This window comes from Paramisgurnus dabryanus, chromosome 10 (assembly GCF_030506205.2).
Source record: "Paramisgurnus dabryanus chromosome 10, PD_genome_1.1, whole genome shotgun sequence".
Classification (NCBI taxonomy): domain Eukaryota; kingdom Metazoa; phylum Chordata; class Actinopteri; order Cypriniformes; family Cobitidae; genus Paramisgurnus; species Paramisgurnus dabryanus.
In genome coordinates, this window is record NC_133346.1 from 15,331,142 (window position 1) to 15,350,585 (window position 19,444).

At 37.9% G+C, this 19,444-nt stretch overlaps 2 protein-coding genes across 4 annotated transcripts in view; one reads left to right on the forward strand and one right to left on the reverse strand.

Annotated features, from left to right (window-relative positions):
• cadm2a (cell adhesion molecule 2a) overlaps positions 1 to 19,444 on the forward strand; it is a 679,060-nt gene that overhangs the window by 296,492 nt on the left and 363,124 nt on the right. The gene's annotated exons all lie outside the window — the stretch shown is intronic.
• On the reverse strand, positions 17,116 to 18,155 carry LOC141282882 (uncharacterized). The gene is made up of 4 exons (XM_073815962.1): positions 18,056 to 18,155; positions 17,589 to 17,960; positions 17,310 to 17,437; positions 17,116 to 17,226 (listed from the first exon to the last, which is right to left on the reverse strand). The coding sequence occupies exons 1-4, from the start codon at positions 18,153 to 18,155 to the stop codon at positions 17,116 to 17,118; spliced, it is 711 nt and encodes a 236-aa protein (XP_073672063.1).

Here is a 19,444-nt window from a genome sequence, read left to right on the forward strand (position 1 = left end):
CTCTCAGTCCAGTTCTTCTGCTCAGATGAAATGAAGTACAAACTGGATTGATATTCTTTCCATCCATCTGTAAACACAACCAGTTCAGCTATTAGCCTGTTTTCCAACACACGTACACCGTGTTATGCATTTTTGTAGTATATTTAGTATATTTCAAAAATACCTGCTTTTAGATTCCCCATCATTGTATTTCTCTGCTGAGTTAACTGATCTCTTTGTTTATTAAGGTTGTTATTGTTGGTTAATAATCTCTCATTTTCTGTAGCCAAGTTTTTGGACTTTAATAATAGCTGTTCTCTCTCTTTTTTGAGGTTACTATTGTCGGTTAGTAGCTGTTCTCTCTCTTTTTTGAGGTTACTATTGTCGGTTAGTAGCTGGTCTCTTTCTTTTTTGAGGTTGGTATTTTTTGTTAGTAGCTGGTTTCTTTCTCCTGTGATGTTGGTATTGTTGGTTAGTAGCTGGTCTCTCTCTTTTTTGAGATTGGTATTTTTGGTTAGTAGCTGGTTTCTTTCTTCTGTGATGTTGGTATTGTTGGTTAGTAGCTGGTCTCTCTCTTTTTTGAGGTTGGTATTGTTGGTTAGTAGCTGGTTTCTTTCTTCTGTGATGTTGGTATTGTTGGTTAGTAGCTGGTCTCTCTCTTCTGTGATGTTTTTATTCTTGATGTTAAACTGTTGATTGTTTGTATTGATGAGGACACACAGCACTATGACTGCAGTCAGTAGAAGAACACACAGCAGCACCAAACACACTGAAACTGATCTGTAACTTCTCTTCATCACACGCTCACTTCCTGAAGATGACGGATGACAGAATTTTATAAATTTTATTTGTCTTTGTCTTTATACTAGGGATGTCAATAGATTAAAATATTTAATTTAATCTTTTTTGTTTTGTTTTAGGCAAATAAATGAAATTCATTACCTGTAGACTGGAGTGGTTGTTGTCTGTTTGTATTTGAGTCTGTCTGTGTCCGTAAGTCATCTCCACTCTCATAGATGTCCATCATCATCTCCATTCTGTCCATTCCCTGAATCTCAGTCTTGAGCACATTGTGATAAATAACTTTAGAAATTACAGATCTTTTACACTCAAACATAATGGATATGTGCTAAAGTTCTTCCTGTGTATTTCTCTGCTCTTTGCTGTCTTCTGTTTTTTACAATGATGAGAATGGCACACGGAAACGGAATTGAGCTGAGACAAATGTGTGAAGACCAAGATCTGTTATGTGCAACTACTAGGGTACAGCAGCACCAAACACACTGTAGCTGATCTGTAACTTTTCATCCTCGCACACTCACTTCCTGAGGATAATGACATGAGATTAGGCTTTCTATATTATTCCTTGTTTACTTTTTGAAATGATCATAATTACCTGTAGACTGAAGTGGTTGTTGTCTGTTTGCATTGTAATCTGTTTGTGTCCTGTAGTCATCTTTATTCTCGTAGATCATCTCCTCTCTCTCTTTGTCCATTTCCTCAATCTCACTCTTGTGAACATTTTGATAAATATCATCAGACATTTTTTAAACTTTAGCATTCAATCACTAGTAAACTGTGCTCTGATAAATGTTATGTCCGTGTTGTTCTTCAAATGTTGCTGCTCTGCTCATTTCTGTTTTTAACACTGATAATAACATAAGAAAACGGAACTGTTCTAAGATAAATGTGTTAAGTCTAAATTAGTGTGACAAACTTGACATACTTGTATGTTTAATTCTTAGAGTTAGATTATAGTTTGACTCAGACTCTCCCAGACTCTCTCTCTCTCTCTCTCTCTCTCTCTCTGCGCATGTCCGGAGTGAGTGAGCGTAGTCGGCGTGTGAGTTTGCGAGAGCGAGAGCGTTTTTCAAAGTAAGTTTATCTTTTTCCATTTTCCTCCTGCGGTGTTTTTTTAAAAGTTTGCTACACATTTTTCATCTGTTAGTGGTTTTTATTGTGTGGAAACTACACTTTTGGGCGGACGTTTGCCGTCCACCAGCATTTGCTGGTCGGAATGGCGGCTCCGGTGCGGCCAGGTTTTGAGGAACTTTCTCGCAGGCACGGAGTTAAAATCGCGCCTGTCATGAAGTGCTCAGTGGAGGAGTGCGTTTTAGCTGTTGGAAAAGAGGTTGGATATGACAGTATAATGTCGGCTTCGCGCATGAACAGCGCGTTTGTCATCTTCCTGAACAGCATTGAGAAAGTCAACAGCGTTGTACAAACCGGTGTTGTTATACAAGATACGTTTACGCCAGTGATGCCTCTAGTTCAACCGGCAAAGAAAATCATTTTGTCTAATGTCCCTCCTTTCATTAGGGATGAGCTGCTTACCGCGGAGTTATCAAGACATGGCAGAATAGTCTCACAAATGAAGAGGATCTATTTGAAGTGCAAATCACCTCTACTTAAACATGTTGTTTGTTTCAGACGACAAGTTTATATGATCTTGAATAATGACACTGAGGTTCTAAATGTGGCTTTTAAGTTCAAAATTGATGGCTTTGACTACATAGTTTTTGTAACTTCTGAAACCATGAAATGTTTTGAGTGCGGACTGGAAGGTCATATTAGACGCTCTTGCCCTGGACGGATTAATTCTTCTGACTCTGAATCTGAGGATATAGGATCTGATGTGACTGAAACTGTTGTCAATATAAGATCTGCTGTCACTGAAGTTGTTGATAATGTAAACACGGATGTTGCTGTTTCTGCTGTTAATGAAAGAACGGATGTGGATGGACTTAATGTGACTGTTGCTGATGCAACTAATGATGCAGTAGCGGATGTACAGAAACACACAGCTGGAGAAGGCAATAGTGGTATTAAATCAACTGGCCTGAGGAATAATATGGACAATGTTATGGACAATATTGTTACTGATTCTCCATCTCTCCAGACTAAGAATGGGGGAGAAATGAGTGGTTTGAAGACCAATGAGGTTGTTGCGTTGGCTGAGGAAATGCTGGAAGAAGAGAGTATGGATATTGAACATATGTCTGATGGAACACTTTTTAAGATGCCTGCAGTAAAAAGAAAAAGGCCTAAGTCATTTGTTACTAAAGTGGGAGCGGAACAGCATGCAGACACACAGTCTGACACACATAATGTTCGTGAGTCTAGCACGGTTGAAGACTCTGACAGTGATGTAGCTGACGTTAGGAGTCTGCGAAGTCAGCAGAAAACCTATACCTTTGTGAAAATAAGATCTTTTTTGCAGAAGACCAAAAACATGAAAAATGTCCGTATTGTGGAGCATTTTCCTGACCGAAGGATGTTCCTTGAGTCAGCTGTAAAGCTTATGAGAGGTGAAGGGAATGAGCAATTTACAGCTCAGGAAACATATAGACTTAAGAAATTTGTCTCAAAAATGAGACTTGAACTGCAAGCTGATGATGGCTTCGAAACAACATAAGCTTTCTTCTGTTGATGGTCTGGTGCTTTTTTTTTCTGTGCTTGTTTATTTCATCTCTCTTATGAGTGCAGTTAATGTGGGTACTCTTAATTTAAATGGTGCTCGTAATGTTGAGAAAAGAGCTTTATTGTTTGAATTAATCAAACATAAGAATTTGCATATAACTTTTGTTCAGGAAACCCATAGTGACTGTCTAAATGAAATTGAATGGAAGAAAGAATGGGAGGGTGAGGTGGTGTTTACCCATCTGAGCTCGACAAGAGGTGGGGTGGCTATCCTTTTTGCAAAAAGTTTTTTACCTGTTACTTGTGAAGTCAAACATGTGATTCCGGGTAGACTTATTGTTGTAAGGGCACAATTTGAAAAGTTTACTTTTATTTTTTTAAATGTTTATGCTCCAAATAATGGTGTTGAAAGGACTTGTTTTTTTAGGAATGTTAATACGATTTTGCAGAACTGTAGTTCTGATGACTATTTGTTTTTTGGTGGTGATTTTAACTGTACTGAAAATGATGTTATGGATAGGAATCACATGGAACCTCATGTTGCTTCAAGGAGTGTTTTGAAGGAATTGATAGAAACATATGGCTTTTGTGACATTTGGAGAGAACTAAATATTAATGTAAGACAGTACACATGGGCACATGCAAGGGATAATTTTATCTCTTTGGCAAGGCTTGACAGGCTGTACTGTTTTAAGCACCATTTTAATATTGTTAAGAAATGTAATATTACTCCAGTTGGTTTTTCTGACCATTGTCTAGTTACATGTCGGATTTTTATTGCAAACTTAAAGGTGCAGAGTGCCTACTGGCATTTTAACACTTCTTTATTGAATGATGTTAATTTTAAAGATGTTTTTACGTTTTTTTGGAACAATTTTAGGCTGAGAAAGCAGCATTTTACAGATCTGCGGCAATGGTGGGATTGTGGCAAAATGGAAATAAGGTCTTTTTGTCAGCAGTATACTTTCAATGTCTCTCATAACATCACTCAATCTATGAGGAAACTTGAATTAGAAATTTTAAAGTTACAAGAATTAACAGATATTAATGGAGAACAACACACTGAAATCATTAACTCTAAAAGGTCTCGCCTTGTTGACCTGTTAGGCATTAAGGCACAAGGAGCGTTGGTGCGATCACGTTTTCTAAATGTCACATGTATGGATGCTCCGTCTAAATTCTTTTTTGGCCTTGAGAGGAAAAATGGTCAGAGTCGTTTTATGCACTCCCTATGCTCTGAAAATGGGCAAGAGTTAACAGAATCCTCTGCTATAAGGCAAAGGGCTGTTCAGTTTTATGCTGGATTGTACTCCAGTCAATATATAGATGATGAAGAGCTATGTGCTACGTTTTTGGAAGGCCTTAAGAGAATATCTGAGGATTCCAAGTCAGAACTGGAGAGACCTCTGTCTGGACAGGAGCTTTATGCCGCTCTTCAGAAAATGGAAAGTGGCAGAGCTCCTGGAATTGATGGGCTTCCAGTGGACTTCTATAAGGCTTTTTGGGCAGTGTTGGGTGACGACCTCTTAGCCGTTCTCAATGAGAGCCTGGCTGAGGGTCAGTTGCCCTTGAGCTGCAGGAGAGCTGTGATTACCTTGTTGCCTAAGAAGGGAGACTTGCAAGAAATCAAGAACTGGAGACCGGTGAGCTTGTTATGCTCTGACCTCAAAGTCTTCTCTAAGGCTCTGGCTAATAGGCTAAGGGAAGTGATGGAGCAGATCATTCATGTTGACCAATCTTACTGTGTGCCTGGTAGGTCAATAATAGATAATGTTTGTTTAATACGAGACGTTTTGGAGGTTTCTGATTTTTTAGGTGTTGACTTGGGTCTTATTTCTATTGACCAAGAGAAAGCGTTTGATAGGGTCGAACATGAATATCTTTGGAGGACTCTTGATGCTTTTGGATTTGGCTCAAAATTTATTAAGATGGTAAAAGTGCTGTATCAAGACATTGAGAGTTTACTAAAAATCAATGGTGGTTTAAGCACCCCTTTTAGAGTGTTTAGAGGAATTAGACAAGGTTGTTCTCTGTCTGGAATGTTATATTCTATAGCCATTGAACCTATGTTAAACAAATTGAGATCAAAAATTGAAGGTTTACGATTGTCTCATTGTGATGTTCATTATCAAATGTCAGCCTATGCAGATGATGTCATGATCATGATTAATGGGCAAGAAGATGTTAACGCTTTAAAGTCTATTGTTAAAGATTTTGGAGTAATTTCTGCTGCTAAAGTGAATTGGGGAAAAAGTGATGCCTTGGCTGTTGGGAAATGGGCACAGGGCCTTCCAATTTTGCCTGGGGGAATGATTTGGAAAAAGGGAGGAATTAAATATCTGGGAGTCTATCTTGGGGATTCTGTTTTTGTAAAAAAAAACTGGGAAGGCATAGTGGAAGGAATGGAGGGCAGACTGGCTAGGTGGAAATGGATTCATCCACATTTGTCATTTAGAGGGCGAGTGCTCATAGTTAATAACTTAGTTGCTTCTGCACTTTGGCATAAGATGGCATGTGTGGATCCACCTGTTGGTCTGCTACCTCGATTACAAACTATTCTGGTTAATTTTTTTTGGGACAAATTGCATTGGGTTCCTCAAAGTGTCCTTTTTCTCCCTAAAGAGGAAGGAGGGCAGGGTTTAGTGCATTTGTCCAGCAGATTGTCAACATTTCGATTACAGTTCATCCAAAAAATTTTAATAGGACCTGGAGGCATAATTTGGTGGAACTTGGCTAAAATGATATTACAAAAAATAGATGGACTGGGGCTGGACAGAGCTCTTTTTCTAATGGACCCCAAACAACTTTCTTTGAATGGTTTGCCTGCTTTTTATAAGGGGCTCTTTAAAATCTGGGGACTTTTTAATATTGTTAAGCCTGAGATATCAGACTCTTTATTCTGGTTGCTGGAGGAGCCACTTTTAAAAGGAGCTCGTTTGGATTTAACAAAGGAGCTTCTGGGTCTAACAGGAATGCTAACTGCTGGTAGAATTTTTACCTTGAGAAGTCTGGTTAACATAGCTGGACATGAATTGGACAACATAGCAGCAGTGGCTGCCTTATTCGGACAGAGATCTTTTCGTCAGATCAAGAGAACTCTGGACTTATGGAGGAATAAACTTGCCCAAGAAGAACTTAAGTTGTTGTTGGAGTATGGGACTGGTTCTGTGGTTCCTGATGAAATGGATCCAATTCCAATATCTGGGATTACCCCTGATTTGAGGGAGGTTTCGGGACCTTTGCTGGATATGAAGGATACTCTAACTTTGGACTTGGGTGATGTGGATGGAAAATCGATGTACAAATGTTTTGTGAAAATTTTAAATAAAACTGCTTTAAATGGGAAAGTTGATACAGTGTGGAGGGGCAAACTGGAGATTGAAGATGATGTTAAACCGTGTTGGAGGGTGTTTTATAAACCACCATTGAAAAAGCGGTCTGGTGATTTGCAATGGAGAATTTTGCATGGTGCTGTGGCCATTAATTCTTTTGTTTCTGTCATTAATCCAAATGTAGTTGATAAATGTATTTTTTGTGGATTGAGGGAAACAGTTTTTCATTGTTTTTTGGAATGTGTTAGGCTTATGCCACTTTTTGCATTACTGAGTGAAGTGTTATTGGATTTCGGTGAAAGATTTACATCAAATGTTTTTATCCTGGGTGCAGGTTATAATAGGAAAAATAGGATGAAATGGCAACTGATTAATTTTTTGATTGGCGAGGCTAAACTTGCTATTTATATTACAAGAAGGAATAGATTGGATAATAGGCATGGTCAAGACATTTTACCTCTTTTTTTGGCTTATGTAAAATCAAGAATTGTTGTTGATTTTAAATACTATAAAGCAATGAATGACTTGGGAACGTTTGAGTTTCAGTGGTGTTATAATAACATAATTTGTTCTGTGATGGAAGGGGAATTAATTTTTTCTTTTTTGTGGTGTTAAGGTGTTTTTATTTTTTACTTTTGTTTGAGGATTTAATGTTTGTCTGTTAAAATTGATTGTTATTTCAATAAAGGTTGTTAGAAAATCAAATCAATCTCTCTCTCTCTCTCTCTCTCTCTCTCTCTCTCTCTCTCTCTCTCTCTCTCTCTCTCTCTCTCTCTCTCTCTCTCTCTCTCTCTCTCTCTCTCTCTCTCTCTCTCTCTCTCTCTCTCTCTCTCTCTCTCTCTCTCTCTCTCTCTCTGGGAGCGTGCACGTGGGAGTGTGACGGGAGTAAAAGTTTGAGTGGAGTGGATATACATTTCCTTCTTATTTCATTTCTTTATTTATTTTCTTTCTGCATGATTTGGTAAGTGTTGCATTTTCTTACGTAGCTGCTGTGAGTTTAGTGCGGAGGGATGGCGTCTCAGACCGAGATGCCGTCCCTGCGCTGCGGTTTCAGGTGTGTACCTGTTGAGGGAGTTATGGTGGAAGATGTGCTTATTGCTACAGGAGAGGTAGTAGGCCATGATAACGTCTTTTCCGCTTCTCGTATGAACAAGGCTGTTGTAGTTTTCTTGAAAACACAACAACTTGTAAATCAGCTAATCGAAAGTGGTCTCGTTGTGAATGACGAGTTAGTTCAAATCACTCCTCTTTTCGCGGCTACAACCAAAATAACAATCTCAAATGTCCCGCCGTTCATATCCAACGATATGTTGGAACGCGAGCTTGTTCGTTTTGGCAAAATTGCCAGTTCGTTTAAATCGATCTCGCTAGGATGTAAACATCCGTCCCTAAAGCATGTATTGTCTTTCAGGAGACATGTAAACATGTTTTTAGATTCTCCGGAGCGAACGCTGGATATTTCTTTCCGTGTTAAGCATGAGGGAAGAGCGTATATGGTGTATGCAACAACTGGTCACCTAAAGTGTTTTGAATGCGGTGATGTTGGACATAAGCGTGATGTCTGTCCACATCGTAGAGTAGAAAGTGTCACTTCGGGAACAGAAACTGCCGTTATATTTCAGTCAGCGCCTGTCCAAGAAGCACAGCATGTGGATCAGATAACTGAGGTAAGGGCTTTGGATGTTTGTGTACCTGTGAATGTATTGAAAACAAAGGTGATTGTTTACAAAGGCGTGACTGAAACTCCGCCGATAGAAAGTGCTAATGACATGTCTGTTGTGCCTAGCACTAGTGGAGCTTTGGTTACTGTTACTGAGTCTATGGTGGAAAAGGTACAGTCAGAGGATTTCTGTGATACAGCATGCAGTGGTTTGGGTGTTGTAGATGAAACTCTATCAGATGAGACTGAATCTATGTGTGATAATGATGCGTGTTCACAGGGAGATAGTCTGTGTAGCGGTGATGTGGCTTCTCAAGACTATTCACAAAATGATCAGGTTTTATATTCTCTAGAAGAGATTAATACTTTTCTAGATGATACATTTGGGAAACAGGTTAATGTTAAAGAGTTTTTCCCTGATGTTGAGAGGTTTGAAAAGTCTGTTGCTGTGTACCAAAAAAAGGTGGGCCCTGAACTCCTAAGTGAGAAGAAACGTTTTCGTTTAAGGAAACATCTAACAGCAATTAGAAAGTCTAAAAAGGGAGTGAAAGAGAGATTTTCAAAGACATTGGTTAACTGATCATCTCATGCTTCACATGGTGTCTCTTTCTTTAATGCTGTTTCTATTTTTTCTTCTTTTCTCTCTCCTTTATCCATCAATGAAGGTATTAAGGGTGGGCTCACTTAACATTAATGGAGGGAGGGATATGCATAAACGAGCACTTGTTTTAGAAGTAATAGAACAGAGGAATTTAGATGTCATTCTTTTACAAGAGACACATAGTGACGAAGGAAATGAAGTTGAGTGGGGTAGATGGTGGAAAGGGCAATATAAAATAAGCCACAAAACTAATTTAAGTGCTGGAGTGGCAATCCTTTTTTCACCTGGCCTAAAAGTTAACATTTTGAGTGCCAAAGAAATAATAAATGGTCGCCTGCTTGAAGTTAAGGCTGATATTGAGGGAAGCACTTATTATTTTATCAATGTGTATGCACCAAATATTGGTTCTGAGAGAGTTTGTTTTTTTGGTGTACTAAGTAATTTTTTAAAACAAGGGTATAATGATGGCAGTGTCATTATTGGTGGGGACTGGAATTGTACTGAACATTTTACTGTCGATCGCAATACTGAAGAACCCCATTTTCAATCGTCCTCTCTTTTATCAAAGTTAATAAAAACAGCTGACCTTTTGGATATATGGAGAGTTAAAAATCCTAATGTGAGACAATACACTTGGGTCAAAGTAAATGATAATAGAGTGAGTGCTGCTCGTTTGGATAGGGTGTATGTGTCTAAAAGTCTTAATAGTCAAGTTAGTCAATGTTTTATCACTCCAATGGTTTTTACGGATCACAAATTGGTCACAATAGAAATATTTATTTCTCAGATTTTAAATAAGTCATCTTTTTGGCACTTTAACACTAAACTGCTGCAAGACAAAGCATTTTGCAAATATTTTGAGTTGTTTTGGAAGCAGTGGAGGGAAAAGAAAAATATGTTTGACAATTTGAGACAATGGTGGGATAAAGGGAAGGTTAATATCAAAATGTTTTGTTTGCAGTATACTGCCAATGCCACAAAAAAGCTGAAGGAAACAATTAAGGCTGTTGAGGAGGAGATAACAACTATAGAAATGGATTTAATTAATGGGTGTGATCCTGTATTAAACAATAATTTACAAAATAAAAAAACAGAGCTGAGATCTTACCTAAATGAGAGAGTTAAAGGGGCTTTGGTTAGATCTCGATTTGTTTCCATAACACATATGGATGCTCCAAGTGCTTATTTTTTCAATTTAGAGCACAAAGCAGCAAAGCAAAAACAAATGGTGTGTTTACGTCTTCCTGATGGGAGAATTTCTTTTGATGTTAAAGATATGCGTCATCATGCAGTGAATTTTTATTCCAATCTTTACACTGCAGAGCAATGTGATGCAAACTGCTTGGAACAATTATTACAGGACTTACCCCAAATAGACTCTGAGTCAAAGATGGACTTGGATTTGGATATATCCTACCAAGAATTAACTGACGCTCTAGGACAGCTTCATTCTGGAAAATCCCCGGGTATTGATGGTCTACAACCCGAATTTTACAAGTGTTTTTGGAATTTAATCGGGCGAGATCTTTGCGAGGTTTTTCGAGTGTGTAATAAGGACGGACTGTTGCCTGTTTCTTGTCAACGCGCAGTTTTGTCACTTCTGCCCAAAAAAGGGGACTTGACCCTCTTGAAGAACTGGAGACCAGTCGCCTTACTGACCACAGAATATAAAATGCTATCTAAATGCCTTGCTAATAGGCTTAAAGACTATTTGCATTTGATGATAAATAAGGATCAAACATACTGTGTTCCAAAAAGAACAATATCTGATAATTTGTTTTTAATCCGGGACATCTTGGACACATGCAGAGGTTTTAAAGTTAAAATTGGTATAATCTCCTTGGACCAAGAAAAAGCTTTTGATCGTGTTGATCACAACTATCTTTTTAATGTGTTGAAGGCTTTTGGTCTAGGTGAAGGTATCTTAAAATGGGTCAAATTATTGTATGCTGGTGCTACTTGTATGGTTAAATTGGGAGGAGGATTAAGTCGTCCTATTCCTGTAACCAGAGGTATTAGACAGGGTTGCCCCTTATCGGGACAACTATATAGCCTAGCGATTGAACCCTTACTCTGTATGTTACGTAAAAAAATGTCTGGTTTTCATGTACCTGGGTTTCTTAACAATACAGGAATTGTCTTAAGTGCCTATGCGGATGACATCACAGTATTTGTAAATGATATGAATGATGTAAAAGTCTTGTCTGATGCTCTTGATGTTTACGGAAAAGCCTCATCAGCTAAGGTGAATTGGGATAAGAGCGAGGCTCTGTGGGTAGGGCAGGATTTAGAAAATCTTCCATCGTTACCTGGTAACCTTAATTGGGCATCAGAGGGTTTAAAAATTTTAGGCATACATTTTGGTACTAAGGATTTTCAAAAACAAAATTGGGAGGGCTTAGAGGAGAAAGTGTGTGCTCGATTGTCTAAGTGGAACTGGTTGCTACCCCAGCTGTCCTACAGGGGAAGAGTCTTGATTACAAATAACCTGGTGGCATCTATACTGTGGCATAGATTTAATGTGCTACGACCACCGGCAGGACTTGTTCAAGCAATCCAGAGACACTTGGTTTCCTTTTTTTGGTCAGGACAACATTGGGTGCGTTCTGCAGCACTGTATCTTCCAAAAGAGGAAGGGGGACAAGGCTTGGTAGATATCAAGGCAAGAATAATGACTTTTCGCTTACAGGCCTCTCAGAGACTGATATACAACAGCGATCTTGCTTGGACCAATGTTGCCACAGTCCTCCTGCGGAGGGTAGGCAGGCTGGGTTTAGATAAACATCTATTCCTAATGAACCTACAAGAGGTGCACCTAGCAGATCTTACCCCTTTTTACAAGTCCTTATTCGAGGCTTGGAAAGTGTTTGCAATATCTAGACCACCAGAATTGGCACCTGGTCTTTGGTTGTTGGAAGAACCATTGCTTCAAAACCCTTTTCTTCCAAGTGTATTACCATCTGCACATCTATGGTCACGATTGACGAATGCTGGATATACAAAGCTGGGTCATGTGTTAAGCAGCAGTGTGGAAGAAATTAGTCGAAAGAGTGGAGTTAAATCTGTGAGACTGATACACAAGCTCTATACTGAAACATGTGGTGGTTTGAGAGATGACTACAAAACGTTTCTAGAGAACACCAATGTGCTTCAACAATGGACAGAGGGATACGACTACACCTTCCCTGCAATCACTGTTTCTGCTGCTGTAGAAAACTGGGAAGAAGATGAGCAGTATTTGCTGACTTTTAAAATCCCCATTTTGGACGTTTTTGAACTGGTTGGAAAAAAGGCCCTGTATTTGACTTGTGTAAAAGTGTCCAATGCCAGTATGCTCACTGGGTTTCTTTCAACAAAATGGAAAGATTTTTTTGGACTTGACTCTTCCCCTAAAGGGTGTTGGCGTGCTCTGTACAAATGTCCGATTGACAAGAGGACAGGTGACCTCCAGTGGAGGATTGTACATGGAGCAATAGCTACGAACAGACATGTGGCACACCTTGATCCTAGTGTTGGGGTGGGCTGTCCTTTTTGTTCAGAGACAGAGTCTCTATTTCATCTGTTTGCACAGTGTTTACGTTTACGGGATATTTTCTCTCTTTTAAGTGAATGGTTTTTGTCCTTAGATGAAGAGTTCTCTTTACAATTATTCATTTACGGTCCCAAATACACTGCTCAAAGGAAAAAAACGTTGGTGTTAATCAACTTTTTGACAGGCACCGCAAAACTTGCCATCTGGAAAACAAGGAAAAACAACTTATTGGGGCAGGGTGCAATAAATGTGGTTCCTATGTTTTTAGGTTTGGTGGCAGCAAGATTAAAAGTTGAATTTGCCTACTATAAGTTAGTGGATTGTATACCAATGTTTGTAGAGATCTGGGGTGTGAATGATGTATTATGTTCTGTGTTTGTGTTGGTTGTGCTGTTTTTTTGTCTTCTGTGCTTTTCTGATAGATAATTGTTAAAATAAAGTTGAATTGAAAATTCAAATTCTCTCTCTCTCTCTCTCTCTCTCTCTCTCTCTCTCTCTCTCTCTCTCTCTCTCTCTCTCTCTCTCTCTCTCTCTCTCTCTCGTTCTTGGGAATCAGGAACACCATATTAATTTTTTTCCAGTTTGTGGCGGCACATTCGCAATGTGCATTACCGCATATATGCTTAAATGCAACTTAAATGAGGCTCACTAGTATGATGTCACAGCAGTAGGCAGTGCAAATATAACGACACGCCTATAATCCCTCCCACTCTGAAGTGTTACTAAACTCGATGGAAAAGCTAACCAAGCCGAGGTGAGGTGAGCTAACCATACTATGCAATGGAAAAGCGCTAATATTAAGTGTTGCATTTACCCCAATTTATCTATTATCTATGGTTCAACATATATTATGGTAGAGAGACATACAGTGAAGGCCAGATAAAGAAAGATGGAAACAGGAAAGTAACAGGGCATTAAAGGACATTTAATAAAGAGACTATTATTGCATTGTATATAATGCATACCTGTCAACACTCCCGTTTTTTCTGGGAGTCTCCCGAATTTCACACCTATCTCCTGCCCTCCTTGCCAGTCTTGGTGCATGCGTACTAGTTAAAAAAAGTGTTTTAGCATAATTGTTAATGGAAAATATGTTGTTTTGACCTAAGCCAGTGATTTTAAAGATATCTGTTATCTACTAATCAAGTAGATCAGACTTGGTCTTGTACAACTGAGATGGCTGCCTGGAGGCGTTGCTAAAATAAGTGAGTTATGTCATGACCATGTCATATATATAAAAAAAAAAACGTTCAGTGAGAAAACAGCATCTCAGTTCTGTTTCCGCATTGCTCTACTTTTTTGTATTCTTTTTAAATTGCTGTTATCACATCAAAACGAAACTGTTTGTGGTCAGTGTGTGGACTCTAAATACATGTGACATCTAACAAGTACAATAAAATATATGCATGTAGTGATGGAGGTACACAAACTGCATTAAACAATATTTAAATTGTTATTATATGATTATTACATTCATGTAATTGTATATCTGTGTTGTGTGTGAATCTGAATGCATGTGTCAGGAGAGGCCATAAAGTGATCTGTGGTGTTTCTGGACCCTAAGCTTACAGACCTTCTCATGACATGAACATGATAAAAGGAGACACCAATAAGATTCAACCTCCAGTACTGACTCAACCAATGACTTGAGTTTGTGGGTAGGGCTATCTATTTGTCTGACCAATGGAAATGAAAGAAATTTGAAAGCTTGTTTGAACTTCTGTTGTCACTATTTTGAAGTAACAAATTACAGATACAGAGTTCCCAAACACATGTGATTCGTGCCAGTAGTCAAAACAACAATAATCACAACATACCAGTTACTCTATGTGTTACTCACATTGATCCACAACATCAAACACACACAACTAAATACAATCGAATAAAAAAAAAATACTCAATAGCTTAATTTATTAGAATATATCCAGTGAAACAAAAGGTATTTGCATCACAAGAAATTATTAAACAGACATCTTGCTATATGGTCGCGATATTAAATAATATGTTTGACTTCTTAATCTGCTCAGGTAGGCTTTCAAAATTGACTTGAAAATGTTTTGTTCATGCATAAAAGCTCTTGTGTGCTCACAGATCACTGAATTAACATGTATTTCATTTATGAACTTATTTAAAAATGTTATTTTCACAGATGCATTTATAAGCATTACTGCATTGAAAATCAGCCCAGACTGATGAATGTTTTAGAGCACAATTCTCTCTTATCTGCCCATCAGGTTGAGCAATGTTTTACATTTTAATAAAATATGCATATTTTATTTTGGAGTTTTGAATTTTAAGTAAAATGTATACACTGAATAGCAAGCATGAAATAACTGGGTGAGTAAAATACGACCAGACTCAAAACAAAGACACCTTTACATGTCCAAAGTCCACTGTAAGGTGATTTATGAGAGCTACAGCTTGACTTTAATCAGACGTCTTCTGACTGTTATTGCACTTACAGATCATGTTAGATCATTGATTTTTCAACGGTCTGGAGGTGTTGCAAAAACGGCTGCCAAATACAAACACCTCCCTGAAAGGGAATTTGGTTAAGCTTATGTCATATGAGCAAAGTCTTATATAAAGCTTCTTGAATGGGGAAGTAGCATCAGAATTGGCATCCATGAGTTTTTTTGCTATGCTCTACGTTTAGTATTCTGTTGGTTAACTCTTTCACCGCCAGCGTTTTTAAAAAAAGTTGCCAGCCAGCGCCAGCGTTTTTCATGATTTTCACCAAAGTTTAATGCCTTCCAGAAAATGTTCTTCTTTAAATATATAAACATACAATATACCAAATGAAAGAACAGACCCTCTGCTTTCAAACAAAAAAAAACCGTTTCATCCTACCTTTAGTGGTTCTTTTGCAATCAGCTTTTGAATATGGGTAGGTTTTTGCAAAAACACCATATTTTGAGCAAAAAGCAAAAATAATTCCATATTTGTGACGGACTTTTCATAGAGATCCCATTCAGAGCGATCTTTAAAACAGACACGGACATGCAGCAGCTTGCCATAGGGCAATACTTCCGGTTTTAAAAAGTTGCGGAAGGGCGCCACCTGGTGGATAATAGCGGTATTGCGGAAAGACGGAAAATCTCGTCATTGGCGGGGAAGCGTTTTCTCTTAATTGACGAGATATCATCAGTTGTTAAAGACGATGATGATTCTATGATTCTGTTCATTACGTCTGTTCAAATACTTGCCAGTCTTAATGCATGCGCAGTAGTTAAAAAAAGTGTTTTAGCCTAACTGTTAATGTAAAATATGTTGTTTTGACCTTAGCCAGTGATTTTAAGGATATCTGTTGTCCACTATTCAAGTAGATCACTGAGATGGCTGCCTGGAGGCGTTGCAAAAATGGCCACGCAAGTGCGAAGACTTCCTTATATTGACTTTTAGTTATGTCATAACCATGTCGTATATAAAAACTTTCAGTAAAAAAACAGCATCACAGTTCTGTTTCTGCATTGCTCTATCTTTTTATATTCTTTTTAAATTGCTGTTGTCACATCAAAACGAAACTGTGGTCAGTGTGTGAAATCTAAATTCATGTGACATCTAACAAGTACAAGAAAAAACATGCTTGTAGTGATGGATGTACAGAAACTGCATTAAACATTATTAAACAATATTTCAATTTTTACGATATGATTATAACATTCATATAATTGTATATCTGTGTTGTGTGTGCATTTGAATGCATGCAGGAGAGGCCTGCTATAGACATAAAGTGATCTGTGGTGTTTCTGGACCCTAAGCTTACAGACCTTCTCATGACATGAACACGATAAAAGGAGACACCAATAAGATTCAACCTCCAGTACTGACTCAACCAATGACTTGAGTTTTTGGGTAGGGAAATGGAAAATGAGAAAAATTTGAAAGCTTGTTTGAGCTTTTGTTGTCACTATTTTTAAGTAACAAAATACAGATACAGAATTACCAAACACATGTGATTTGTGTCATTAGTTGCTCCTTTATAAAATAATACTGCATAAACTACAGCCTGAACAACAATAATCACAACATATCAGTTACTCTGTGTTACTCACATTGATCCACAACATCAAACACACAACTAAATACAATCGAATTAAAAACATATTTACTCAATAGCTTCATTTATGAGAATATATTCATTTAAACAAAATTTTATTTGCATCACACTTTAGAAATGGTTAAACAGAAGTTTTGCTATGGTAGATATATCACATGACTATGTTTAACTTAAATCCCTTTATACATTTTAATCTGCTCAGGTAGACTAATCTAAATTGATTTCTTGACGTTTTTGGTGTTCATCCATAAAAGCTCTTGCATGTTCACATATTTCTGAATTAAAATGTAGTTCATTTAACAACCTTTTTTAAATTGTTATTTTCACAGATGTATTTATAAGCATCATTGCATGGAAAATCAGCCCAACCTGGTGAACGCATCAGAGTACAGTTCTCTCTTCTTTCACCATTGGGTTCATAAGGCCCCCAGAATCTGAAACAACAGATCATCATTAGATCTTCAGTGTTGTTTTCTGTGTGATATGATACTGACTGTGAGAATCATTTATTGGAAAAAAAAATGTAATTTCTCACGTATAGCTCAGTGTGCTGCCATCAACCCATTTCCATCTGCCCTCCTCATCACCGTCAGACAAACCAATCCAGATGTATTCTGTACCAGAAATGTTCCGAGCAAAATCCTAATAAAAACAATTAAACAACTGCATATAGTTGTACTAACACCCCCCCCCCCACACACACACACACACTATCTTTCACTCACGTGTTCCTCTTTGTTCTTAATGATGATCAGATCTGCTCCTCTCTCTCTACAGTATCTTCTGCTATCAGTCCAGTTCTTCTTCTCAGATGCAATGAAGTACAAACTGAATTCATAGTAAATCCATCCATCTGTAAACACATCCAGGCAGCCAGTTCAGTTAAATCTTTATTTCCGACCACAGTGAACTACTTAACTTAGTGCTGTTCAGTTTACAAAACATTTTTACTAGATTCTTTTCATATTAAATATGTGTGTTGTTCTGTTGTATTTCTAGATTACCATTCAAACGTGTCTGCAGCTCATTTTTCTTCTGATTCAGTTGTTCGATTTGTTTAGTAATATTTTTGTTTTGGGCCATTAATTCATCTCTCTCTTCTGTGATGTTGGTATATTTGGTTAGTAGCTGGTCTCTTTCTTCTGTGAGGTTGATATTTTTGGTTAGTAGCTGGTCTCTCTCTTCTGTGATGTTGGTATATTTGGTTAGTAGCTGGTCTCTTTCTTCTGTGATGTTTTTGGTCTTGATATTAAACTGTTGATTGTTTGTATTGATGAGGACACACAGCACTATGACTGCAGTCAGTAGAAGAACACACAGCAGCACTAAACACACTTTAGCTGATCTGTAACTTCTCCTCCTTGCATGCTCATTTCCTAAAGATGACAGACATAGAGCAGTAATGTGAAGGTTTAGCTTTGTTTATCACTCCTTTATACTCATTTTAGTGCAAAAAAATGAAAGTCATTACCTGTAGACTGAAGTGGTTGTTGTATGTTTGTATTGAAGTCTGTCTGTCTCCTGAAGTCACCTACGTTCTCATAGATCCTCTCTATTTTCGCACTGTCCATACCCTAAATCTTAGACTTGAGTACACGTCTGTTAATGTTCTTGTTTTGCAGATCTTTTGAAGTCGCTCTGCTCTTCTCTGCTCTTTGATTCTGCTTTTAACACTGACATAAATGTCACCTCAGAATGCAACTGACCTGAGATCAATGTGTGAAGACCAAAACTCCTGTGACCAATAAGATCATAAATATTTTTATAGTGACATGAGATAGCTAATAGCTTGTTGGTTTCAGTGATCTTAAAGTGATAGGTGTGACATTTGTGACGAGCAACCCCAAACTATGTGACCAATGCTTATTTGCATTTTATTATGTTTATGGCCTATGAATCCTTGTTAGAGAAATATAGTGAAGAGCGGGCAGAAAATAATGATTGAAAAAAAATTGTGAAATGTCTCCATGTGAGCAGCATACAATAACTTTCTACATGTCAAAATCACGTGTAACATCATGTTTTGCTTTCTCATATTCCTGGCATCCGTTGCTAAGCTGTTTTGTTTGTGTATCTTTTGTGGTCAATGTGTGACATGAGGTAAAAAAGTCAAGGGAATTTCAGAGCCATGTATAAAGTGATGCATGTAAGCAAATGATCAGCAAAAAAAAAAAACAATATTTAGAGTTTATACTGCATGATTATTATAAAAACAACCATTTTATATCTGGTTTGTGTGTGACTTTACATACATTGACCTCATAATGACCCTCAAAATAGTGACACCAAAAAGTCATGCAGTTCAACATTGGCTCAAAGAATGGCGTGCATAGGCGCCGATCCCTAGGGTTCACACCAGAAATGCTCAATTAATTTGAATCAAAAACACTTTTGAATTGGTAAGCCTCTCTGATTGGTGGATCTCATGAGTTGTAATATCTAAAATGGTTTAATGAATAAATGGTACTTCACATTTCACGTCTAAAACCACATGAAAAATGGGACACACTACTTTCCTCCTTTGCAAAGCGCTTGAGCGTTCCTATGGTGTTTGCCGTTGCAAAGCAACCTAAGCTTGCATAATGTTGTGCTGAGCACCCACTGGTAAAAAAAGATATTGGCGCCCATGATGGCATAAGTTTGGTGTTTCTCTGACTAATGACATATGGAGCAAATATTTGAAACTTGTTTAAATACTATCTTATTTTTGCATGAGCACTAAGGTTTCGGGGCCTTAACATGCCCAAAAACTCTTGAAAATTGGCACAAGTCAGAGTTGTCGGCCATTAGGTCTAGGCAAAGGCTGGCACCTGGTAGTGCAACCTGATCTCACGAATTTCCGTGGCATAGTCACAAAATT